Raw genomic sequence first — 27,466 nt, forward strand, 5'->3', positions numbered from 1 at the left:
ATTCATTTACAGGATATTAGCAGGATAAAGCTTTTCTCTGTTTAAAACTACAGCAGAAACACAGAATTAACATTTTTCTGATAGTGCTTCAACCTCATATACCCGTCTGCTCATTTCTTTTTTAAGTTTTATCTAGATTTTCTGGGCTTTGGACCATTCTTTTGTGACTCCAATTTATTGTTACCTGCAAATATAAGTGATTTGTTAATCTTCTCAGCTTTCAGATCAGTTATGTGATATAAAAACCACTCAAAGTTGCTTACATTTTAGTTCACAAAAACTTACTACACTTTTAACTACCAAATTAGTTTGAATAAATATCAGGTTTTTTATTTATTTTTTTAAAATCAGGTTTATAAATGTGAAAATTTTACATCTACTACTCAATGCTACTCTAACATAATAATGATTTGATATAATTAGTTTGCCCTAATCTGGTAACGTTCTGTAAGTTATACATGTTTCTATTTATTGGAGACATAAAAGAAAAAAAAAAACATATCTGAAGATGCCAACACAAATGAAATTTAACACAGAAAACTCAAATTTTTCATTAACGATAAAACATGTAGTTATGAAAGACTGCACACAAGTCATTCACTCACTGAAATACTGCAGAGACTAAGAGATTTATGCAAGCTAATGATACATACATAATGATATACATCAGTTTAATACATCACACCACACTAGCACCTTGCAAACCAACTCTACATCTAAGACGTCTCAGTCCTCTGCTCAATTACTCTTCATAAACATTACCTTTTTCCTTTAGAATATCTACCTTTGCCAAAAAACAAAAGGACCCTGCACGTGTAAACCTACAGTATTAATCTAGAGATTAAACACCTAATCTGACAATACTAAATGGTCAGGTCAAGAATTATCAATTACAGACTTTAAACATGATTGTTTGCTTAGTATGAACTTTGTAAATCCAACACACAATTTGTGTATCACCTAAGTGCAAGATATGATTCAGTTACTCCTTTGTAGGCTGACCAGAATATTTTCTATTAGTTTTGCAGTGCCCTTTGTTATATATTATTTGAATGTTGTGGATACATTTTTTTAATTCTTATAGAAAATAAAATGCAGTATTCATTAAAGCCAATGATGAAAGTTTCTTTAGAGAATATAGCATCTGGACTGATTTTCTGAAAACTTGTTTGCTCAATGAGTTTTTATTAATCAAAGATTCAAGTAATTAGAAATCTACAACTTTTAATTACACATTCCTGATAACATCAGCCTCAATTTCTACATAGCTTTAATTTAGAATAAAACATTTAATAAAACCTTTAAGAACAGTAAAGAGTTTTATCAGATATTAGTGGCAACCACCATTAGTCCAAACCTACTTGCCTGTTTCTTTTATTTTTAATAACATGAGCTAATAAGAATTGCCATCTGTAAAAAATGCTTCCTCTGCTTTCATAATATTTGTCTAAATTTTATAGAATGACTTAATGAGTGTGTAAACATTTGAAAAATATTCTTAAAACAGAAAATAACTTTTTTTTTATACTGTTATAGAATGTTTTTAAAATTTTAAGCCTTATGAAAGCCTAATTGTTAGGTTTAAAAAGAAATTGTTAAAATAACTGTGGTTTTTTTTTTTTACCTTGGACAAATTCTATAGTCAGTGAAGTGACACAATGTTTCACATATCTATCTCAGAAACTGTTCATTGGTGACAAAACACACAGTTTTAAAGACCTTGCATGCAAAAGTGACTTACCAGCTGGCATGCTGCTGGTCAATTCTCTGCTAAATCACGACTGGGGCTTATCAAACATTTGCAACCGACTTTAGACCGTTCTCTACCATTGTTTCTGGCTTAGATCAAAATGCAAGGGATGTGCAAAAATCTCCACATACCTTCTCATACAATCCAGTGCCCGAATAAAGAAGTCTTTGTGAAGCTGATGTTCATCCCTCAAGATGGAGCACTGCTCCAGCGTCACTGACATGGATGTCCGGTCTTTGGCACTTTTGCAACAGGTGAAACGGACTCCATTCAGCTTACGGCAAATCTGAAACAAAGGCAGACATCAAAGGATTGCCTTTTCACACCTTGTGTTCTCTACACACTAGGCAGACTGTGAAACTCCCACAGTTTTGCAATTATGGACAGTGAATACACAGAGCCACAGTATTTTCCTCCAGAAAACTAACAAAAAAGCTCATGAAAGGTAGTAACTCCAATCTGAATAATACAACTGATATGCGTCATGGAATCATAGAATCATTTAGGCTGGAAAAGACCTTTGAGATCAAGTCCAACCATTAACCCAGGACTTCCAAGTCCACCACTAAACCATGTCCCTAAGCACCGCACCTACCTGTTTTTTAAAGACCTACAGGGAAGGTGATACCATCACCTCCCTGGGCAACTTGGGCCAATGCTTGACCACCCTCTCAGTGAAGAAATTTTTCCCAATACCCAGTCTAAACCTTCCCTGGCACAACTTTAGACTGTTTCTTCTCGTTCTGTTGCTTGTTACTCAGGAGACTGACACCCCCCACCCGCCTACAGCCTCCTGTCAGGCAGTCGCAGAGAGCGATAAGCCCCCCCAGGCTCCTTTTCTCCAGGCTAAATACCCCGGCTCCCTCAGCCGCCCCTCACAACACTTGTGCCCCAGCCCCTTCCCCAGCCCCGCTGCCCGTCTCTGGACACGCTCCAGCCCCTCCGTGTCCCTCCTGCAGCGAGGGGCCCAAACCTGAACACAGGATTCCAGGGGCGGCCTCACCAGTGCCCCGTGCAGGGGGACGGTCACTGCCCTGGTCCCGCTGGCCACGCTGTTGCTGACACAAGCCGGGATGCTGCTTGGCCTGGGCACTGTGCTGGCTCATGTTCAGCTGGCTGTTGACCAGCACCCCCAGGTCCTTTTCCTCCAGGCAGCTTTCCAGCCACTCCTTCCCCCAGCCTGCAGCGTTGCCTGGGGTTGCTGTGACCCAAGTGCAGGACCTGGCACTCAGCCTTGTTGAACCTCATGCAATTGGCCTTGGCTGATGGATCAGCCTGCCCAGACCCCTCTGCAGAGCCTTCCTGCCCTCCAGCAGATCAACGCTCCGCCCTAGCCTGGTGTCATCTACAAACTTACTGAGGGTACACTGGATTCCCCCATCCAGATCATTGATAAAGATATTACACAGACACATCAGTTATTAGTGCTGCCTTGGGAATTTTTATATTCTAAGAATTATGCCTGTGCTGGCCTGACACAGTGCCACAAAGGGTGAAAATGTTGTGCTGAAAAGGACTGTAAATTTTTCTTTTGTTTATAAATTTGCAGCATTAAAAGTCTACAAAAAATAGCACCAAAAGGTTATAGCTACTGATCTATAGCCCACTTCCTATTTGTCCAAGTTACACATTTTAAAAGCAGATCTTCAGGGCTTTCATTAGCAGGACAAGCCTACAAATAATCTGCCCGCTGAGGAAAGAGGAGCCTTTATTGATTTTGAGAGCTGAACACAACCTTGTACTGCAGAGTCACAATCAAGTCTCTCTCCTGCCCACCCCAACACCCCCCCTTCAAGTGAGGCAAAAAATTGACGGTGGACCCAACTAAAAAAAAAATAAAATATCTATTATTCTTAGTCCTAAACATTTTAAGCAAGTCACTAAAACGTATAATCGTACTAGAGCTTACCAAACCATTACGTCCAATTTCCTGAATTTGAAATAAAAAGTATTCGTGTTAGCATAGACTATAAAAGGAAAAGTTGCTTCATTTTTTTCTCACTTTCTATGACAACCACCCTATTCAATTAAAGCTTAACTGTCTAAACGCCTAGCAAATGTTGACAAAATGAAGAAAAACTTCGACAAGCCTTAAATCACAGTTGTGAACGCAGAGGACTGGCTTCTCGACTAACTTCTCACAAGGGTATGGATTCAGACACATCTGAATGTAAATATAGTCTGTATTTTCAACAGGTAAACTGTTCAATGCCTGACCCAGAAAAATTAAAGCTTAACACCAATGAATGCCATGGACTATCTACCTTCACTGTACATTTTGACAAAACTCTAAGGGAAACATGATATATTTTTAAGGATAATTTCTCACCTTTAGAATCATACTGTGGTTGTACCAGCTCATTAGTTTATACTTTGAGTTAAACCAACATTATACTAGAAAAAGAAAAAATTGAAGGAGATCTGGTGTGCCCAAGTATGAGTCTACCTTTCCCCTGATATAATTTGTCCCAAGAAAAGGTAGTACTATGCTTGGCTTGCTCCTGTCCCTGGACATTCATAGGTATAAAAGTATCAAAAAAGAAAACAAGAGTAGGTAGGGCAAGGCAATAAATTACAGCAGGAACTTCCCAGCGTGGCTACGTTTACTTGGGATCTTGCAGGATGAAACTGGAACATGATCTTCATAATCTCACTTCAGCAGATAAGTACTTCTTTATCTGTTAATTGCATTCTTGGAAATTTTATTAAAATTAATGCCCCCCAAAAATACTTACAGTCTTTAAGGTCTCTGCAATATTGTGGTAAGAGTGATGTCAAAAGATGAATCCAGGGAATTAATTGAACCTAACTTGAACCCAAAGAAGTACAGGCTAGTAAGGGAGAACCTGTAAGTGTTTCTTCCCTCCTATAATTCCAAATCTTAAAATTTAAATCTGTTTAAAAATTTGGAAAGTTGCATTGGGATTTAAATAAAGTACTACAAGACAATTTTTTTAAAATAACACTGTGAAAGAAGTTAACTGCTTGGCTGAAGAAGTCTCTTTTGAAGTCCATGAGTCACTGTGACTATCTGAAGTGAATCACAGAATCAGAGAACAATCGGGGTTGGGTGGCACCTCTGGAGACCTCCCAGCCCAACCCCTGCCAAAGCAGGGTCACCCAGAGCGGGCTGCACGGGATCACGTCCAGGCGGGTTCTGAGTGTCTCCAGAGAAGGAGACCCCCCGGCCCCTCTGGGCAGCCTGCCCCAGTGCTCTGCCACCCTCACGGTGAAGAAGTTCTTCCTCACGTTCAGAGGGAGCTGCCTGTGCCTCGGCGTGTGCCCGTTGCCCCTCGCCCTGTCGCTGGGCACCGCTGAAAGAGCCTGGCCCCGTCCTCCTGCCGCTGGCCCTGGAGATGTCTGCAGCCATCGATCAGAGCCCTCTCAGCCCTCCCTTCCCCAGGCTGAGCAGCCGCGGGTGTCCCAGCCTGCCCTCCCCCGGGAGGTGCCCAGGCCCCTCACCCCCTGCGCAGCCCCCGCCGGGCCCTCCCCAGCAGCTCCCTGTCTCTGGAACTGGGGAGCCCAGCGCTGGGCACAGCACTCCCGGGGCGGCCTCCCCAGGGCAGAGCCGAGGGGCAGGATCCCCTCCCTGCGCCTGCTGGCCACGCTCCTCCTCACGCCCCCCAGGGCGCCACCGGCCTCCTGGGCCACCGGGGCTGGCTGCCGGCCCAGGGGCAGCTGCTGTGCCCCGGCACTGCCCGGCCCTTCCCCGCAGAGCTGCCTCCCCGCAGGCAGCCCCCAGCCCCTGCTGGTGCGTGGGGCTGTGCCCCCCCAGGGCAGGGCCTGGCACCGGCCTCTGCTGGGCTCCATGAGGAGTGAGTCATAAGGAAAAACCAGACAATTCCGGATGAGTGATGGCCTCTGATGCAGGGAAGGGAGAAATTCCAGATCTGGGCTGACAGCATACATGTAAAGCGCTGGCTAGTGACGGCAGCATCCTAGGCACAACAAGCAAATGACCATAACCACAAGCTTACTTTGCATTGAAATTCAGTACAGATGTCTCAATCATTTTAAAGTGGATTAAATAGAAAACAATCTGTTAACTTAAATAAACAGATTAAAAAACCTTAGACTCTGATATAAGGAAAAATGTAGGTTAACCTGGTACGCTGGCCCAAATACATCCTCTGAATAACTCAGTTCACTAAGCAGCAGCAGTTAAACAAAGTAAATAATTAAAATGGGCAAACAATGATCTGGTGCTCTAGAAATCTAATAAGGGGCAATACCAAATACGTAGTGTTACCAGAATACACAGCTTACGATTAGTGTCCAGCCTGAATTTTATCCTCAATTTTGCTTACTTCTTCCCACAGTATATTAAAGATATCGGAGGAGGAGGAATAGACTTAATATTTATCAGAGCCTTAGAAAGTCTCCCTTATGATCACAAATTCAAATGATTAGGATTGTGATTAAGTTTAAAGCAAGGATGATAAAAGCACGTAAAACCATGAGGACTAAACCAAGGATAAATCAATACTCCTTATTTCTCTTGATATAAGACAGAAGATGAAGGGTGAAGCTTAGCAAATAAAAATATATAACATTTAAATCTTTGTCCCATTATATTTAGAATAAGAAATGCTTGTGATACCAGTTATGCAAAAGATGACTTTCAAAATGCAGATGTAGTCTCACAGTCTCATTACAACAGGGATTACATGCAGGTGCAGACACATATGCACATCCATGTAGAATCTCATACATCTACTGCAATAACAAGGTGATACCCTCACATCCCTTCCAATAAATAGCACTGTATTACAGTATATAGATCAATGGGTCCAGAAATACTAATTTCAGAAGGTTAAAGTAGAGTAGCATAAAGAGAAATAGAATACAGTGAAGGAAAAAATCTGAAACAGTTTGTATGTCCAAAGAATGCTTTTTACTCATGAAATAATTTTCAGGTAATCCAGAGTAGATGGTAGAAGACAACTTTCTATATCCAAAGATTAAGTAAGTTCTGTCATAGTCTTTGTAGCTCATTTTACATTATTCTGTACTGATTTATCTTTTACTTCTTTAAAAACAACGTTCATGGTAATTGCAGAACTGGTACTGCAAGAAAAGCTTATATTTTTATTCACAACAGATTTATAGTGCAATAGCATGTGATAATACTTATCAACCACAAGGAAAAATGCTATTTAGCAATATAAAAAATTACAGCAGTATTATTAATACAAAGACTTAGTTAATATTGTCTTGTTCCTGCTGTTAAGGAAAAGTGGTGGAAAATTTTATTAATATTTTCTTATCAAATATTTATTTGCATTGAAGGGTATATGCATTTGAAAGTTCCTCAAAACACAAGGTCTTGCTTCAATTTCAGTGGATACCAAAGACTCCAGTCTCTGCTTATATACATGAGCAGACACCAAGGGTACTTTTGTAATCTAGAAGGACTACTTGGTTGAATTTCACATTCCTGAAAAGCTTAAGCTCTTTATAAACATGTAAAGCTTGGGGGTGGTGGTGTTGTTGTTTGTTTGTTTGTTTATTTTTTTAACATGTAAGTGCAAACCCTACAGAATTGGGAAACAAAATGCAATTATATGAATAAAGCAAAGTTAGTTGTCCTGGCTTCAGCTGGGATAGATTTCATTTTCTTCTTAGTAGCTGGTGCAGTGATGTCTTCGATTTGGTGTGAGAATAATGTTAATACACTGATTTTTTAGTTGGTGCTAAGTAATATTTATACTAGTCAGTATATACTAGTCATATGTAAGTACTAGTCAGAAAATAGTTCAGTTTCTCAGGCCCTGCCAGTGAGAAGGGTGGACAGGCACAAGAAATTGGGAAGTGACACAGCCAGGACAACTGACCCAAAGTAGCCAAAGGGATATCCCATACCATGGGATGTCATGCTCAGCTTACGAAGCTGGGGGAAGAATGAAGGGGATAACATTCGGAGTGATGGCATTTGTAATCCCAAGTCACTGTTATGCGTGACAGAGCCCTGCTTTTCTGGAGATGGCTGAGCACCTGCCTGCCCATGGGCAGTGGTGAATGAATTCCTTGTTTTGCTTTGCTTGTGTGCGTGGCTTTTGCTTTACCTATTAAACCGTCTTTAGCTCAAACCTTGAGTTTTCTCACTTCTCTCTTTCTGATCCTGTCCCCCATCCAACCAGGGGGCATGTGGCTGAGTTGCCAGCCGGGGTTAAACCAAGACATAAGTATGATTCATTATTCAATAAACGTTTTTATTTGTGTTCTCCTTCTGTCTGAATGTCTGTCCTTTGTATATCTAGCTTATTTCATGTTGCTTATCAGTGCCCTTGGAGTGGCTGTCATGGTGACACTAGCTAAAGAAACCCCATAAAACATGACTGACTAGAAGTTGTACTGATATAATTAAACACTTATTTATAAAACCTAAGTACCTTAATTACAGAAAATAAAAAGTTGAGTGCAGCAGTATTAAAAGCCAGAGCAAGTAATCATGTCCTGCATCATACCTCAAGGTTTATGGAAACTAAAATAAAAGGAAGATATTTTGAATAACGAAATTCTATATTATCAAAGAATAGATATGATTTTAAACAAACAAACAAAAATGTTAGATACTGTAGCTGAATACTCTATTGTCTCTCTCATATGAGGTGATACATTTACATCTATGTGTGATCACCTAAGGAATTGATTCTGCCCATACTGAGGGTGAAGGGATTCCTCTGCCTAAAACCAGACTTAATTAGTTCAAGAAAAAAGCATGCCCCAAACAAAAAGCAAACCTCTTTTACCCTGTTACACAACTCACTCAGATAAATGAAAAATCCTGTTTCTGGGACAAAACAACCCCATGCAAAAGCACAGGCCACGGATGGCCTGGCTAGGAGGTCTGCAGAAAAGAGCTTGGAGCATATAGGGGACAACAAAGTGACCAAGACCATCTCTGGACTTGAATTCTAGGCAGTTCTACCAGTAAAGAAAGTGGAAAAAAGAAAGTATCTGGTTTAAGTGTAGGAAGAAGAGATATAGTCACGAGTGGGATGACAGACAATCAGAATGGAAATGTTAGAGAGCCATTTCAGCATATCTCTGCACTTTAATAATTGAGTTTTCCAATCATATCTTTAAAATTCATTGCACTTACAGTATCAGCAGGCATGTGAAAATTAGTTTATCATGTGAACGTATTTGAAATAAGAGAGCTTACCGTTGCAGCCAGCCACATGATTTCTACATTCTTTCTCTTTTTGGCCTGGATATTTTGATGGAGATTTTCTAGCAATCCCTTTAAATCATTTTGTTCTTGAAAATGTGGTAGACCTGGAAAAAAAGGATGATAAGGTGGCTTGTTATGATAAGGCCAATGATACGGCTGTGCTGACTAAAGAATGTCCATAGCAGAGAATAGGTCTATTATTTATTGCCTTATTTGGGAACACAGGATGGAAACCACCAGCTTAATATTTAGGGAATAAGCAAACCTTATTTCTTTCTAAGTATTGGGTTTTCCTCCCTAAGACCTTCACCATGGAAAATTACAGTGTCTTCAACTTCTAACTTGTAAATGGATGGTGAAAACATTCAAATCTCTGCTGTAGTTCTGTTCAGCAACTATTATAGACATTCGGTGGCACTGAGTAGAAAAACAACTGAGTGTATTAAAACCTGCTTTGATAGGATGATTTTTTTTAGTTTTGAGTCAAAATGTTTTACTTCTGTCTTCAAGACAGAACATCTCAATTATTTCCTAATATAACATAACAGGAGGGTTAAATAGCACTAAGTATCTCCCCCAAAACTAACAAAGGATATTTCTCAGTCTGAAATTAAATGGGACTTTTATATTGAAATAAAAAATAATTCCAAGTTTACTTTAAATCCAGAATTTTACCTGCTTTCCCTGAGTATGGCAGATGAGCTGAAGTTTTATTAATCATAGATGACAATTCAAAAGGAGCCAATTTAATTTATGCCTGTTTTGCGTGTGTGTATATATGAAGGTTTTGTTCTAACGTTACCTTTATCTTCATTAGTTTAAAAAAATCAGTAGAGAGAACCAAAATCTGTTTTTTGAAATTATTTCTTCTTATGGTAGTGAAATAGAAAGAAATTGAATCACAGTTATCACCAAAGAAAGGCTCAGAACCAGTTGAAACAAAACTAAACCAAATTAATAATACCTTTTGTCAACAAGAAAAAGTAGGATATTTCATTCAACAGGAAAAAAATTTCCAACCCCAGCCTCAAATCCAAAACCTAAAATTCAGTTCAAAGAGGAGAAATGAGGCAACTATTAACACAGGTTTATATCCATTCTCCTAACCTGATCACAGCTGGAATGATCCCTCTTATTATCAGGCTTTTACCTTTTATCTCTAATGAATTGTGTAGTTTCCCTTATGCATGATTCATAGAAGTAATTTAAATATACTGAAAAATAACTACTTTAAAAATGTCTATGTTGCCTTACTCATACTATGCTACCAAAAAGAAAAAAAATGCAGAAAAAGCACATTTGAACTAGTTTTGTAATGATCTTAATGAGGATTGGTTTATCTGTGTATTACAAGTCCTGATCATACAATTAGATAATGCAGAGCATATAAAAATATATCACAGCCTACTAGACTATTATACTTATCCCATATCTGTTTCTTTGTACTCTAAAAAGATGCTTCCAGATTATGAGAATGTATCACTAGGGAAACACTGTATTGCTGTGGGAGCACATTGTTATTTATTGTTTTCAGAGTTTCCTATTAGAGAATTAAAGAGATTAAGAAACAGGTGAGTGACAGAGGGCATATTGATCTAAAAGAAGATAGAAAGTCAGCATTTGGTGTAGGCAGTTACATGCAGCTGAAGGCTTTTAATAATTGGGAATAAAAGAGAAAGCTAGTATATTATTGGCAATCAGAATTACAGAGATAAGAGAAAAAACTGACAGCAAAAGTGGCAACACCTTTATAGGAGTGGAAAATTGAATTCTTTGAAATGGAATACATGAAGGAAGCAGCAAGCAAGTGAGGCTGCCTAAAGAGGATTGATGCACCAGCCTGGCTAACAGGGCTGTGAGTCCTCCAATCCTGCCTGGCTTTACGAGCACTATGTGTAACCAGCATCTTTGTGAACCGGGTCCTGCATTAATTTTGTGGCACAGCTCTGGTCGTTTAGGAAACTGTCTGCAAAGGTGTGGCAAAACCATCACAGAGCCATCAATACTGAATCGCTCTCACCTGGCTACAACACCAGGGCTGCTGCCAGCTTGGATGGAGGTTTATCTTCCTAGGAACTTGAGCACAAGAGGTGGGGGAACAGGGGAGGAACTGAAGTTCTCCCCCAGCTGGGCAAATTGAAAAGCTTAACTTCTTTCCAGGGAGCTGCTTTAAAAGGCATATTCCTCCAAGCCAGAAGAGTGATTCCATATAATGGCAGGGAGATACTGGGAAGGGGAATGGAACCAGAAGGTGATTCGTGTTCTGTAAAAATTTGGACACAGAACAGACTCAGATCTTAGAGGTAGACAAAAGGCAGGAAGGTAATAATAACCAGAAAAGACCTGATGAATTAGACAAACATAGCTCTCAAAAGCCTGCACAATCTGGAAGAAGTCCAGGAAGATCACATGGCCCACTAATAGCCCTTTTGCAGGAAGGCAGTACAAAGTTAGTTTCTGTTAATGAAAAGCAGCCAGTACTATCTGCATGCAAATCTTGCTTTTATACAATCAGATCCATTTATGAGGTAGCAGATCTACCTGAGACCTAACCCCAGATGAGGTTAGCTTTTCAGGATGCTTTCTTGGCAGGATTCCCCTAAATTAAATACTAACTTCTTGTAGTGGGTGGATGGATGGATGGAGATACTGCACACCGTTTAGGAACAGAGTTTTCATTTCTGTCAAAATTATTAACAAATGAAAATCATCCTGGTATAAAAGACCAACATGTACACATATACAATGACACATCAGATATAACTACAAGTACATATACGTAATGGATAATTTGCAAAACTAATCAAGACAAGGTGCTCTGCAAGAGAACAGCAGCTTTGCATGGTATTTTAACCAGCAGTAGTCAACCATGAGGAGTTACACATATGTCCTGTAGGATGATAGACATTCAGATTCAAAAGATTCACCCCTCCTCTACCCAAAGGGAAGGAGCACAGACCTAAATCTGAGCTATTTAAAATCAGGCTGTAAACTCTGCAGCATTTGGGAACATAGTTTAGGCATTAAGGCTACTTTAACAGCATTAGATTGATACAAATGGTCTTTTCAGTGTTTGCTTTCAACAATCAGTGTAACAGAATAGTAATGTTTATGATACTGAACTTCTATAAAATTGGAATATGGGCCTATTCTAATGGAACAGTGTTATTCATATCAGTGACATTATGATGTGGCTCATTGCTTGCATTTGCATCTGCAGATTTCTCAGTGTTTTGCCATCCCTTAATACATTTTCAAAGTAAGAATGGAGAGAATTACTGAAACTGATGAAAATTCCCACCGAGTATTTCTGTAAAAATGTAGTATGTACAGAATGTCCTCTACTTGAAATATTAAAAAGCATATAATAATAATAATAATAATAATAATTTAAAATAGCTGTTTAGTTCATCATGACTCTGTTTCACTCTCCCTGTAGTTTCTACTGGGGCTTTGGGCCTGCAATCACTATTGACTTTAGCAGGGTACAGGCTCAAAGTGTGTAACCTTATGGAACAAGTTATGGGACCGAGGCCTAAATCTAAAAGCTGCATACTAATATTGTGCTAATATTAGTTTCTTATATTTCACCTATCAAATCTTTTCAAAGCCATTTGGATATTGCATTATTTTGTACTCACAATCACGAGGCATTTTTTCTGTAAACAGCTTGTAATATTCTTTCAGAAGTTCCAAGTTTTCTTGGTTAATGTTTTCCTGCAAACTGGTATCTCCAAACCTGTAAAAAACCACAATAAAATGATGATAAAAAAACCCCAAACAAACCCAAAACAAAGCTAAATTATCCTTCAGACTGATTTCTTTGCATAAAGAAATAACTTGATTTTTTTTTTCTAGTATCAAATGTACTAGATTTTGTCAAACATACAGTCATTAATCTCTCATGTGCTTTGAAACTAATATTTGGGAATGAGGCCATCAATCAGGGATAATTCTTCCAAAAACGTATGGACAAAGTAATCCATTAACAGACAAACATTCAGTAAGGCACATATTCTTTTTTCTCTTCACAGATCCTGAATAAATAAATGCTCTTTATGGGAATTTCAAATGGCACCGCAGGCGGAGAACACCAACTCCTACAGCTCTTACTGCTGCTGTTGCTTAGGTATATTAATTCCTACCAGACTTGGACAATATTGAAGCCACACAAGATGGAAAAGATGTGAGTGTCGTGTAGAAAACCTTCTGAAGAACTAATTTCTGCTCTGGTCTGAGAATATTTGCTATAAATAGCCAAACTGATTACTTCTCTGGGCCCTTTCTGCCCTACGCTGCTCCTGAGCTGTTAGTTATCTTGGTTTCTTGTATCTGAAAATAATGAGAGAACAGTTTCTCTGCTATTGAGCAGTGATTTCACTATTAAGCTTCACAGAGTTATGACCCACGGGCTAGCTGGCATCAGTCATCTGCATTTAAGCTTGCTGCAGCACACAGACCTCAGCAGTCACTCTGCAGTGCTGCGGCTGGCTCAGGAGCATGTCCTGGTGTTTCGTGCAGCAGTCAGATCTGCTGGGAACACGTAGTCCAAATCCTCTTTATCCTGCACCTCACAGAAAATCCAGACATCAGGATGCCATTACGCTTATCCATGAACTGACTATAGCTATACAGACAAGTATCTTTCTGAGACCAAAATGTCTACAACAGCCAAGTTTCACATAGGCTAAATAAATAAATAAATAAACAAACCTCCTGGTACCTCTGCTATGAGAGGTATGAATGTAAAGGCAGGAATGTCCCTTAGACAGTTAGGACCAAGTTTTGCGACTGATCTTGAAATGAAGAAAAGGAAATGGAAGAGTATAGAAAGAGAGGCATGGACAGGTTAAGTGAGAAATTCAGGTAGAGAACAGGGGACACAAATCAGAAGATACCAAATGTACTGCTACTTCATGCAGAATGAAATCAAATATCTAAATGGGCCAAAGAAAGAAAAGACTCAGCTAATTCCTCAGTAGCCATTGCTGCACTGTGACATGAGAATATTTCTTTTACATCAGATATATTCTGAACTGTGCTTTACTGAGAGAAGAGATGTTTTCATCTAATTAAGTAACATTTTCTAGAAATTTAACACAAAACTTTATGTCTACTCTTATGTTCATTTTCCCACAACCCCCCCCCCTTTTTTACCAAAAAGCACGTGCACTATTTCCAATCTCGAAGACAAGTGTGCAGCTTTAGGAGTCAAGCAATATTTTGAATTAAGGCTAATGTTTACACCTGTAAGTGCATGCAGAAAAGCTGTTTCTACATGGAATAATCCAACCTGATTTGCTTGACAGATATAGTTATTAATATATATCTACATTTATAGATATACAGATACTAACTTTTCATTCACGGCTTTCTTTGGGCACAATGCAACCATTCTTCTGCCACTCATCTGCAAGCCAGACACCTTTTCACAATGACTGCCCTACAAGTCCCCGTATATCCAGGCCATTTCTAAATCTTGTCAAAACTTTCTTCAAGGCGTCTGTAATATTTAGTCCTTCCTGTTTATCCCACCCATGTAAGCACTCACAAACTTTGTTCCTGGTTACTGCATATTCCTTTGCTCTGATTCTGGAGAAACATGATGCGTCCTAGCCACAATTGTCATGACTGATTTTGTTGGTTTTCTATGCTACCACTTTGGCCATGTCACTCCTCTCATAGCATTACTTTTCCCTTCTTTATGGCATCAAGAATAAGCTATTTTCATTTTCAAGAATGTTTCAAGTTCTCAAACCAACTACTCAACCCTTTCACCAGTAAAATGCCAGTTTTTACCGTGTTCTGATTCAGCCTGTCTCCCATTTAAATTTTCTACCTACATTTTCTCACACATCACCACTCAGAACTCCCATAAACATCCGCGAAGCCACCTGATGGCACCCCTTAGAAGTCTTCCTTAAAAGACTGCTTTCACTCTGCTGTCTACAAAGAACAGGAGGTGAAACTCCTGTTGTGCTTAACTTCTTGCCTATTGCCCAGTTAACACTTTTTCTCTGTCTCCCTCTATTTCACCAGCTATAATTTTGCTTTTGGTTTTCAGTTTGTAATGAATGGAATCTAAAGATAGGTATTATGTCTCTTGTATGCTCTGTTAATAGAACCAGTTAAAAAAAAAAAAAAAAGTAGCTGTCTCGTTGATGTCTACCTTGCAGTTTTAGTATTGCACAAACTTGGTAATTTAACATGACTGACAGATACCCTTCTCTTGAAAGAGAAAATTAATAGGTTGATGAATCTTTGACTGTTATTGTACTAATTAATTAGTTTCCAGCAATCTTTTCAGAGGAGCAATATTAACACGTCAGAACTTTAACATCAGCCTTCATGTTCCAACAAACACATTACTAACACATTCCCTATTATTAAAGTACCACTCCCTCAGCCCTGGAAAAAAGCCCTAAAAAGCTAAGAAATACAATCTCTTTCTAGATTATGACTTGTCCAGCATCTTCAACCTCACCTTTAAGTTAATAAAAATTCCAAAATTTCAAACTCATGTTTCAGAAGACCAAAGTACTGTATACAAATTTCTACATCCGTGAAATAGAAACCCATTTTATAACTGTATCCAAAGGAAACTTTGTGTTGATTGTGTGAAATAAAGTCTTGCATATGGTCATATCTTCACTTGGACTATTTCATTATTTTGCACGGCTTCATAGCTTGTGCTTATTTCCTTTAACACTTTTTAAAATACACACTGAGTCAACATGAGATGGTCCAAGAGCAAACAATAGAAGATTTATTTTTAATCCTGAGAGACAGCGTGTAACTAGCATGGCTTATTTGGACAGAAAATGAAACTTATTTTTTCCTTACCTCTCTGCAAGTGTTTGCTGTTCATTGATTCCAACATTAAAGAGTACTGGATACATGCGAATCAGCTTTCCTTCTTTAATCTCTTGTGGCAGCAATTCAAACATCTTTGCTGGAAGCTGGACCTCTATAATGTAATGTTCACTAGGAAAAATAAAAAGGAATAAGGATGGTAATATTGATTTATTTGCTTAAAATTATAACCCTCCTAAATTATAGAGAACATGTAGACTCATAAATCAGTTCTCCCCTTTTCCCCTTAATTATATTGAACCACAAAGTGTGATGATTCAATTTGCTTGTTTTAAAAGCATAACCAAGCTATAGGAAAAAAGGCAGGTATATGTAATTCTACACTCTTGATACTGACTTGTTTACTGAAGTGAAAATAGGACTAAAGATGAAAGCAGTAAAAAAGTCTTCTGCTACCAAAATATCAATGAGAACACCTCAACTCTCAAAATGCATCTTTGCAGGGTTTCAGAAACAACTTCCTTTCAGAAGTCATAACTTAATTCTGTATCCACTCTAAATGTAATATGAGCAAAATCCTTTCACAAAAGCCCAATGCAAAATTCCCATTTTCTTCAGTGGCTGGTATTTCTCCCTGGGGATAGAAAGCATCACCAATAACAACATTGGCTTTGTGAAGATAATAATTGAAGGCTCATTACACAAACATGAATCCTACCTTAGGAGAAAGGATATGATATATAGAAGTACTGGTTTTATGTTTGTGTTTAGTCTGACTTTTTGAAAAACATGTTATTGTGGCTGTCAGTCCAAATTCCGATCGTGTGGAACCCTCAAGTTGAATTGTCTTTGAGGATTGATGCCTGACCTCGCAACAGAAACAATGGGATGCTGTTAACTTAGCTTTTGTTAGCTTTTTTTCTGTTATTAGAACTATCAGTCTAATAAAAAAGAATAGACTAGAAGCAAGTCCATTTGTCTCCAGGACTTGGCATTTTAATCATTCAGAGGGCCAACTGATAATGAAGACTGAAATTTTCTCTTCTGTAAAGCTTATTTGGTATACCACCAAGAAGGAAGAATATTACAGCAACAGGAGAGAAGGAGGATCTTTATCCTACCTACAGAAACCAGGCCTAGGAAGTCACACAACTTTTGTGTCTAAACTTAAGATGGAAAACTGTTTGCACCTATTAAAATAATCTATCATGAAGCCCTTCCAACCCTTATCTTAATCAATCAGGTTACTGCTGAAGAATTAAAATACAATCTGGATTACCCATGTGTAGAATTTGGGTGAGAAAAAGCAGAAAACCTTGAAGAAAAAGGGCAGCTTCTGCAGTAGCTATGACACCCTTGGTAAGCTGGAGGGATGAGTGGCACTATCTCAGAGCAGGTGCCTGGATAAACAGCTTCAGCTTAGAAGAGCTAGTGGCTGTGTCTGAACCTCTATCCTGCCCACATATCTGAGAAAAAAAGAAAATGGACCCAGTACAGACTTGTGACTGGAACGTGATTATGTCCAGCTAGGGCAACAGCATATGCCTTGGTATGGGCTAGAACTAGTGTGTAATCTTTGAGTAAATGCCAGATGCTCCTACTGAAGGGGTTATCCATTTTGAATGGAGGATACATGTCTCAGAGAGAAAAGAAAAAAAAAAGGGGGGAAAAAAAATAGTTCTACTCCCCAGATAAGTCTATTTGGTTTGTGTTTTAATTAAATCACCCATATGAAGGAAATAGACTTAGTAAGTATGACAGTAAAGGACTCCGTTCACATGATTTGTGCATAGCAGCAATCATTCTCTACCTGGATGTGATCGTTCTGAGCTGATGTCAAGTGGTACCAGAACATTTATCTGTGATGGAGTGCTTTCATGAGGTTGAGAAGAAAAGTTGGTTTAGTCTAATTCAAAGAGCATACACTACTGAACCAAAATGCCACCAAATCACTGCATTGCTACACTTCACACCCTCAAAACTACAACTTTCAGTGTGTGAAAGAACACTGGGAAATGCCGATCTTTAGGCATGATAAACAAACATCAGTACCATCTGAAAGAGTCCCCTTGTAATTTTTTGTGTTTTATTTTTTAAAATATTTTTTTTTATAATCTCAGAGATAATCCCTGGTAACTTAAAAATCTATAACCAACTGCACAATGAAAACAACCCATTTCTGATCACGTAAAGAAAAGACTATTAAGCTGTGACAGAGAGCTGTCTATAAAGTCCAGGAATGGTACTGAAGTTGGGTGGGGAAAAGAAAAAAAGAATTTGGAGTACTGAAATCTAGAGGACTTGTTTGACATCAATTTACAAAAAATCTTAAAGGTCCTATGCTTCTACTTCAACAAGAAACAGTTATACAGCAGTAAATTTTATCACCATGTGGTTTCTCTCTTTAATGGCTAGAGTCAGTGCAGAGATAAGAGCTGATCCTAGCATGAGATGCATAATGCAGCTACTACATTCTCCAATGAGAAGGAAAAATCAGTACATAATTTTTAACATTTAATGATCTCTCAGGAAAACAGGGTGGAGAAGTCCAGTGTTCTTAAGAGAGTAAATAATAAATCATCATCTCTTCCAAAACAAATGGTGTAAATTTAAATATTTAAATGTATATGATTTCACTAAAACCAGACTGGTTAAGAATATCTCTTTCTTTTACTTTATTTGCCTTATTCTCTTAATATTTGTCATCATCATGTATGAAGACAGACAAACACTTGCAGTCCTGTCAGAAGGCTTCTAAAAATTACCCCCATGCAGCTGTGGGTCATAGATCCTGCAGCCACTAGCAGTTGGCTGAAATCGCACACTCTTGTTTCATTACAACAAACAGAACAAGTAATTTACATGCATAGAATCACAGAATCATTTAGGCTGGAAAAGACCTTTGAGATCAAGTCCAACCATTAACCCAGGACTTCCAAGTCCACCACTAAACCATGTCCCTAAGCACCGCACCTACCTGTTTTTTAAAGACCTACAGGGAAGGTGATACCATCACCTCCCTGGGCAACTTGGGCCAATGCTTGACCACCCTCTCAGTGAAGAAATTTTTCCCAATACCCAGTCTAAACCTTCCCTGGCACAACTTTAGACTGTTTCTTCTCGTTCTGTTGCTTGTTACTCAGGAGACTGACACCCCCCACCCGCCTACAGCCTCCTGTCAGGCAGTCGCAGAGAGCGATAAGCCCCCCCAGGCTCCTTTTCTCCAGGCTAAACACCCCGGCTCCCTCAGCCGCCCCTCACAGCACTTGTGCCCCAGCCCCTTCCCCAGCCCCGCTGCCCGTCTCTGGACACGCTCCAGCCCCTCAGTGTCCCTCCTGCAGCGAGGGGCCCAAACCTGAACACAGGATTCCAGGGGCGGCCTCACCAGTGCCCCGTGCAGGGGGACGGTCACTGCCCTGGTCCCGCTGGCCACGCTGCTTCTGACACAAGCAAGGATGGTGTTGGCCTACTTGGGCACTGTGCTGGCTCATGTTCAGCTGGCTGTGGACCAGCACCCCCAGGGCCTTTTCCTCCAGGCAGCTTTCCAGCCGCTCTTCCCCCAGCCTGTAGCATGCACTTTTGCTTTGGTTTGTAACACAAAGAAAACGCACACGTGGTCAGCCACTACGTCTCAGCTGGGAGATGCTTTACCCAGCTCTTCTTTCAGCTGAAGTGAAAACTTTTTTAGATCGCTTCAACATGGCTCTAAGTGACAGTCTGATGGTACCAAACCCCGTGATGCCTCAAAGTTCATCTGCACAATCAAATACACTTTATCAAAGAATTTTATAAAATTAAGTATTAAATACCTTTGCCTATAATAAAAGAACCTGAGTGCCCAAACACAATTTTACTTCACTTGGGTGGCTGGGGTCAGCCACCCACATCAGCAGGTCAGCACAATGCTAGTCAATGCCATGCTCTTTGGGTTGATCTGTTTGTGTGCCTAGAATCTCAGTTTCAAGCACTTCCCTAGGAAAACAATTACAAGTGAATACTCTGACTCTGCAAGATAGAAATTTGTAGCTTATTTTTCTGTCTTGCATTTCTACAGCCTTTTAGCTTCATTTGATCGAGCCACACTATGTTACAACCGAAGTAATCTAAAAATTGTGGGGTTCTTAAATATTAATTAGAAAATAACTAGTTTTTCCACTGTCTTCTCCTTTTATGGTTGACTAACAATGTTGTCTGATAGGAGCTGTCTAATCACAGCTCCAACAGGAAAGGGGCTCCCCCACGTAAGCCTTAAAGATTTTTTTCTCTGATACCAATTCTATCCAGTGAATACCTGCCAGTAAGTACAGTACAGCAATCACAGGCAGTAACTCTTCTTTCTGAAGACGGACTACTACATCGATCCAGAATGCCTGCAGCAGCTTAAAGCTCAAGTCTCCTTCAAAGCCAGGACCTCCTAGCATGACAGTTCAGTGTACCGCAGTAATGGCAGCAAGCCAGTAAATGTAGCTGCTGGATTTTTCAAGACTTTTGACTGCTGTGATTTTCAAAAGATGTATTTCTTCTGTTTTATCTACACACCACAATTATTCTTAATTATTCCTGACGTGTTGCCTATCATACTTCGGCCTTCCTGCTATTTATTTCAATCCTTTCTCGGAAGGCCCATAGGATGAGAGTGAATCATCCAGAATAATTAAGTAAATCACTGGTGAAAGCCCCCTTCAGAGAAAACATCTTTTCTAAAAGTTGCTGCTTTTAGCTGAATTTAATTTACAGCCATCTTAAGACTAATGATACTATTAAGGAAGGGATTTCTGCAAAAGTAAAAACATTTGTAGCTTCAGACTAGAATAATAATGAAGATGAAAAACCCATTCCTCCTCTGTAACAATCTTGTTAGCACTCTTACAGCCACAATTAATGAAATATTTCAGTTTATGTCCTGATATTCAGCAGTGCTTATGTGAAATGCACAATGTATTAGTGTAGTGGCTTTGTCCAAGGATTTCTGAGGTTGCGTATGTCCTTTGTAATCTTCAGCAACTAAGAGAGGCATAATTTTTCAGTGACCACTAAGTTTTGGCATCTGAGTTTTTCAGCTTCCATCTTAAGACAATCAAGGCCTAACTCTTAGAAATGCAATTTCATTTGTCATACTGAAATACAAGATCTGGACACCTCAGAATTAAGGTTTCTTCAGTTAGAGGCCGCTTTTGTAAATATTAACCTTGTCACTTCTCTTTGATTCAGTATCTATACATGAAAAATGCAGCAGAAACTCTGCAGAACCCACATTTGATTAATTTGTATTAATAATTGGAACTTTTAGTTTTTCATCAGGAAAGTAACCCAGAGCCAATATTACTACTAGCTTTACTAAACCCTACTACCTCATTACACCTCCATTCACCTCAAGAAAAGCAAAGCTACTGCCCTTTCCATATAATATAATTCAGCAACAGGAAAACCATTACCTGGGTTTTCATGTGCTACAGATTACAACTACATGCCATGGGCTCCAGGAAACAAAGTTCTTACCGCCTTCCAGTTATAATAGGCAAAAAATCTTCTGATTTGGCTTCAATTACTTTAAACATTACTTTCTGCAAATCTGAAATTCCCACAGCCATGTCTTCTAGCATCCCTGCTTCTTCACCTATATGGAAAGATTACAGAGGCTATTAAGAGAGTAGACAGATCAGTCACTGAATAGGTTATAGTAAAGCAATACAGGGATTATATTTTCCAGTCTGTGCATCTAAAAATCACAGCTCTAAATCCACATTCAAGTAACCTACATAAAAGCAGACTGATTTTTAGAACTGCTGACAATTCTCTGTGCCTAAATGACAACTATGAGTATTAAGCACCTCTGAAAATCAGCCTGCTCTATATGTGCATAGAATAACCTCAGAAAAGCCATTTTTGTCTACTCTGATAGTGTTTTTAAAGACTGTCCTGCTGATGGAGGACAAAGGTTTTGAGAATAACAACAATGAGCATCATGCAAAAGGGAGCCTGACAGCAATCTCCAAGCGAGGATCTGCAATTGCCTGTGCATTAAAGAGCTTCACAAATGCTAAATCCTTCCACTTTGGTCAAAATCTCTAATTTGGGGAAGGATTCCAATACATCTAGTTCAAAGCATTTTGAAACATACAGCAGTTTTCCCCTCCAAATGTCCTTTCTAATACCTGTCAAATAATGGCATCTGTAACAAGCTAGGAATTAAACAGTTTTCAAGCCATCTTCACATGACAAGTACTGGTGTGGTCAGTGCAGAGGCTGATACAGTCAGTAACACTAAGTCTGCTGTTTGGGTTCGCTTTATAAACCTGCTATTTTGGGTCAGGGAATATACCTATATAAATGGAGACAGTTTTTATTAAAACCAAAAGTTCCACTAGCTGTACTGAGGAAGGAGTCTCCTGCATTTAAGACAATGTAGTTCAGCATTCTGCATGGAATCATTAGCAACTACTGTTCTAAGAGGAACGGAGAATAAAATAAATGAGTAATTTTTAATGCAGAATTGACAATGCAGTATCAATGACGTCACATGTGCTATTATTTGGAAGCCAACTAAGGATAGTATTTATTGATTCAATAAGCCAAATTGCTGGAAGCAGAACAGAGGTTAAAATAAGAACCTTCTGAGTAAACTTCTGGTCTGGATGCATAAGGAACGTAATTACCCAAGAACAATACTTACTGTATGTACTAAGTAGTCCTTCATATTGCACAAGCAATCCAACAGTATGAAGCTGTTGTAAAAATCCTTGATCATGTAAACTTGTGTGCAATTTGATTATAAACCCACAGACCAATCCAGCAAGCTATAAAGACAAAGAAAAAATGTGAAATTAACAGAGGTACTGTTATAACATAGTTAAAATGAGGCTTGCTATCATTATACACAACAGAATTTATATTTAGATATTGAGAAAACAGCACAGATATTTCTGTTTAGTGACTACTTGTATAATTTCATATTAATATATTAGTGAAGCATTTTTGGGGTGTAAAAAGCAGTGAAATATTCCCTTATTTTACATTAGATAAGCTTCATTTGTTTCGTGGTGTTGTGTGTTACTTACACTAACATAAGTGAAAGCAGAACCTTTGTTGGCAGGCTATAAACACATAAGGCTGTGAATTATGATGGATTTGAAAGCAGTTCGGTACCTAATGCAACTGAATCTCTTCAGCAGTTGCACCTGAACTCCTTACTTATGTTAGGAAAACCATATAACTTCAGGGAGAAATTAGATCATTTATAGAAAAATCTATCTGGAAAACATGATGTACAGGAGAAGATCAAAAGACCTGCAGTTATTTACCAAGACAAGCCAAGTCTGAGAAAAGACATGCTAATAGTCTTCAAACACATAAAATGCTGGTACAAACTGAAAAAAACCCTTCCAAATGTTCTTCATTTCCAAGGTGACCTTACCTAGTTTGAACAGAAGCAAGGAAAACTCAAGGCTAGGTGAGAACATCACCTGCAGGTGAGGAAACTGGCATATAATCTGGGAAGACTAAAAATAGCTTTGTGGTTCATACTTTGTGCAAAAAGGAGTTTAGGTAACATTTTCCAGTCCATTGCAGACCTACTTCTCTGACTCAGTGATACCGTTACTGTGGACTTCCATTTACTATAATTTTCCCTATCAAATTACAAAATATTTAAATGGATGTAATGGAAAACACATTAAAAACTTGTGTTAAATTGCAAAAAGAAAAAAAAAAACCAAAAAGGAAAACCACAAACACTGGCATGAATAGTATGGTTAATTACAGCAACAGTAGAAGATAAATGACACAAGACAACCTACTGCTTGACTAAAGACGATGTCTCTTCTTAGAGTCAGCATCAAACACTGTGGCAAGCCACAGGCAAGCTCCTGGAGCAGAACAAATGCCATCGATTGCTTCGCCCTGGTCACCACCTCTCCCATGCAGTCCTTCAGGGTAATCACCAGGGGATAAAGCTGTTCATACCAGTCACCTAAAACAAGAGAGAAATCCTTTTCAGAATGGAAAGACAGCTGCAGTGGCTGCATAGAGCACCCTACACTTTACAACAACCTTGCAGCTCTATCCTCACCACAGTGGTACAGCAAATGTCACTGGAGAATATGCTTAGAGGTAGGACTCCAGCTTACCAGCAAGGCTGGGGCTAAATCCTTGGCCTCAAACCAACTATGCCCTGAAACAGTAACTTCTAAACAGTCCTAACTTCTCTGTAAAACTTGCATTAAAGTGTCATAAACAGAGCACACAGCGATACATGTGAAAACTCGTTTAGCACAAGATTAATACAGCCAAGATGAAGATGTCCTGTTCTTTCCTGCACTGAAAACTTGCTGTCTAAACATATGAAACACTACCTGTGGGATAGAGTTAATTTTTGTCTTAGTAGCTGGTGCAGTGATGTCTTTTGGATTTGGTGTGAGAACAATGTTGACAGCACATCTTTGCTGGGTAAAGTTTATACTTAGTCAAGGACTTTTGGAGGGGCACAAGGAATTGGGAGGCAGCACAGCTGACCCGAACTAGTCAAAGGGATATCCCATACCATGGGATGTCATGCTGAGTATGAGAAGAAGGGGGGGACACACACAGACACACAGAGACACACACACACACTCTCTCTCTCTCTCTCTCAGTGGTATGGCGTTTGTCTTCCTAAGTAACCATTACATGTGCTGGAGCCCTGCTTTCCTGGAGACAGCTGAACACCTGCCTGCTGATGCGAAGCGGTGAAGGAATTCCTCAGTTTACTTTCCTTGAGTGAGCGGCTTTTGCTTTACCTATTAAACTGTCTTGATCTCAACCCATGAGTTTTCTCACTTCTACCCTTCTGATCCTCTGACCCATCCCCCACTGCAGGGGAAGCGAGTGAGCAGCTGTGTGATGCTCAGCCGCTGGCCGGTCTCAAACCATAACACTGACATAAAAAAAGGTGTGGAGAGCCTATATTTAAGAAAAAGTGGGTGCCGGAAGGCAAAACAGAAGAACAAACAGATATCTCAAAGGATATTATCTGTTTCATGATTAGGCTGGAAAAACACTAACCTTCAGGTCACACTCCTTTTTCTTTTTAGCTTCTTTCTATATTGTTCTCTTTAAATATTTAGAGATATTGAACTCATTATTTTTTTAGCTACTTCGAGCAGAGAGATTTAGAACTATTTTGTAATATGTTTTGCTGTGTTAAAATATATGCTAGGAATATCAGAAAAAAAAGCTAATGAAATGCTCGAAAAATGGCACTCTAATACATTATAAATAAAAAAAGTGGTAACAAGGAATGGAAGAAAATCAGAAGAGCTTACTCAGACTTGCCCAATTAACCAAGTTGTTCCTGAATTTTTCCAGATTTAAGAAAATCAAACCTGCATTGTAGTTGCATATGGTTTTACCTAAGTTGAGCAAATATTAATAATAAAAAAATCACCCTCCTTCAGAATCTGCATCTCAGTTTTGTTGTTATAGTTTAAAATGAAAGAGAAATCAACACTCCAGAAGAATCTATATAAAACCAGGGAATATAACTGACTTAATACAGTCCATCACCGACTCATATTTCTGTAGATTAGTGTAATTAAGAATCAATGATAATTAAAATCTATTCCATTTAAGTTGTAATTAGGTGGAAGATAGCAGCACATTCTTTCAGGTAACATTCTTAGTCAGGCCAATGAAAGACTCATTAGTATTGAAGAAGTTCTTCAGTCAGGAAAACATAGCTGTCTGTTACAAAGTCAGTTTGGTTATGCTCCAGAAAAATGTGTAAATGAATAAAACTGTAGCCCGGAAGACTGGAGAGAGCTCTGAAAGCCAGGAGAAAATGGAAAAAAAATAAGGCACAGGAGAAGAAACAGGAACAAGGACAAAGCAGTCACAGAGAACCACCTGGGTTTCTTTGCAAATAATGTCTCTGCAGTCAGACAAGGTGTGTTTTAATAGAGTCATACATATTTAAGTGTGAGTAATACAGACCGAAGAACTGTTCCCTGGAAAACAGCAGTTACGAAGTTAGAGCCATCGTGAACAAAACAGAACATAAGCCACCCCCAGTTTCATGTTCCAGCAAAAAGAGGTGATTTTATACATGCCATTGACTAAGAGAGTACTGATACACCGCGTGCCAAGGTCTGGCATACACATTTTAAATACACCACTCTAAAAAACTGAGAGCTTGCAGGGGAGAGCTACTAAGATTTAGAGTTTAATCTCCTTAAGCCTATGAAAAAGGCCAAGCAGCAACTGGAATTTCCCTCTTCATGAGGAGAAAATAATAAGTACTAACAGGGTTGTTTATTCTAGGGAATAAAAGCAGAACAACCAAATGCCAGAGGCTTCTGTGAGACGCAGTCAAATTTAGAAATAAGGTAGAACACAAGGTGTGACATACTGGAAGTCAGACTAGAAAGACCAGACAATTTAAACTCTCCTTTTGCATCTTAAGTTACAGCAATTTATTAAATTAATCAATAAATAAATGTCAAGGCAGGCAACCGCAGCAGAATGAGATCAAAAGATGCAAGGCATACTGAACCAGCGAACAAGGCTGTGTGCGTTAAGAACAGAGTTCGTTGTCTGCTTCTGACTCGAGCAAATAATGAAAAAGGTCATACTTGGCCACTTTAAAGTAGACCTGAAGGCACAGCTAATAGACATCTGTTCCATTTTCATGGGAAAGCAGAGCTGGATACAGACACAGACAAGGATCTTGCAAGTACACTGACAGCCAGGGCAAGGCAGAAAAAGCAGAATTTCTAGAATCAACACACTTTGTGAACCTGCTCTTACAATTTCAGGGTATGGGGATAGGGCTAAAGAGCTTCACTGACACTCTTTTTCATAAAAGAAGGGGTCACATACTGGCCACAAGTCACATAACACTTAGATCTGTTTCTACCAAGCTGCCTCTTTACTGGTCAATCTGCACTGTATATTTCTGCTTCTTTAGGAACATAACTTTGTACTTGTTCTTACTGTACCGCATCCTAATATTTCAGTGCTCCATTTCATCAAGATCCATTCTAATCCCGCTCCCATGGTGCTTAAAGCCTCTCCCAGCTTTAAGCATCTGCAATTTTTATAAGCATCATCCATATTTCATAAGCCAAGTCAGTAATGAAAATATTTAATAATACTGGACCCAGAACAAATCTAAGTCGATTCTACTTCATGCAGCCTTCCAGGTTGGCAGTAAACAACTGATAACTACTTTCTATTATGATATTCCAAATTATTTTGCACATAATTTGTAGTAGTTTCAAGATCGTTTTCTCACAAGGATTTTTGGGGGGACACTACATGTTTGGAATACTAACTAACATAAGTAAGTTTTTACAGTAATAGTTGTATTAAGACAGAATTCAAAGATTTGAAATTCTTATGGCCATTTTTTCATTAAAGGATATTCATGCTAAATATATTAAAAATAAATCCTACTGAGTATTTAATGTCCCAAAGAATCCAGAGCTTTACCTACATATGCATTTTGCTTTGTAGAAAACAATAAAAAATGTAAGTTTGTAGGAAACCTTACTCTAATGACTGAGAAAGGATAAATTATTTTATTATAGAATATAAATAGAATTGTACTCGCTCAAAGGAAAGAAGATAAAGCCACACCCTAAGTCATCCATAACAATCATCTACTACTTGCTCAGCCTGAAAATTCTTGTTCCCAATTAGTAAGGATGTCCAGTCCCCAGAAGGTGGAGCTAGATAGCAAATCTAAGACAGGG

At 38.9% G+C, this 27,466-nt stretch overlaps 1 protein-coding gene across 3 annotated transcripts in view; it reads right to left on the reverse strand.

Annotated features, from left to right (window-relative positions):
- Nucleotides 1-27,466, reverse strand: part of INPP4B (inositol polyphosphate-4-phosphatase type II B) — a 345,506-nt gene that overhangs the window by 33,478 nt on the left and 284,562 nt on the right. For all 3 annotated transcript variants that reach the window (XM_013303957.3, XM_055797014.1, XM_055797015.1), the window contains 7 exons: nucleotides 23,537-23,709; nucleotides 22,414-22,537; nucleotides 21,240-21,357; nucleotides 15,771-15,911; nucleotides 12,569-12,666; nucleotides 8,919-9,031; nucleotides 1,882-2,036 (listed from right to left, as the gene is read on the reverse strand). In XM_013303957.3, the coding sequence (XP_013159411.3) occupies nucleotides 1,882-2,036; nucleotides 8,919-9,031; nucleotides 12,569-12,666; nucleotides 15,771-15,911; nucleotides 21,240-21,357; nucleotides 22,414-22,537; nucleotides 23,537-23,709 (922 nt within the window). The remainder of the gene's footprint in view (nucleotides 1-1,881; nucleotides 2,037-8,918; nucleotides 9,032-12,568; nucleotides 12,667-15,770; nucleotides 15,912-21,239; nucleotides 21,358-22,413; nucleotides 22,538-23,536; nucleotides 23,710-27,466) is intronic.

This window comes from Falco peregrinus, chromosome 2, assembly GCF_023634155.1.
Source record: "Falco peregrinus isolate bFalPer1 chromosome 2, bFalPer1.pri, whole genome shotgun sequence".
Lineage (NCBI taxonomy): Eukaryota > Metazoa > Chordata > Aves > Falconiformes > Falconidae > Falco > Falco peregrinus.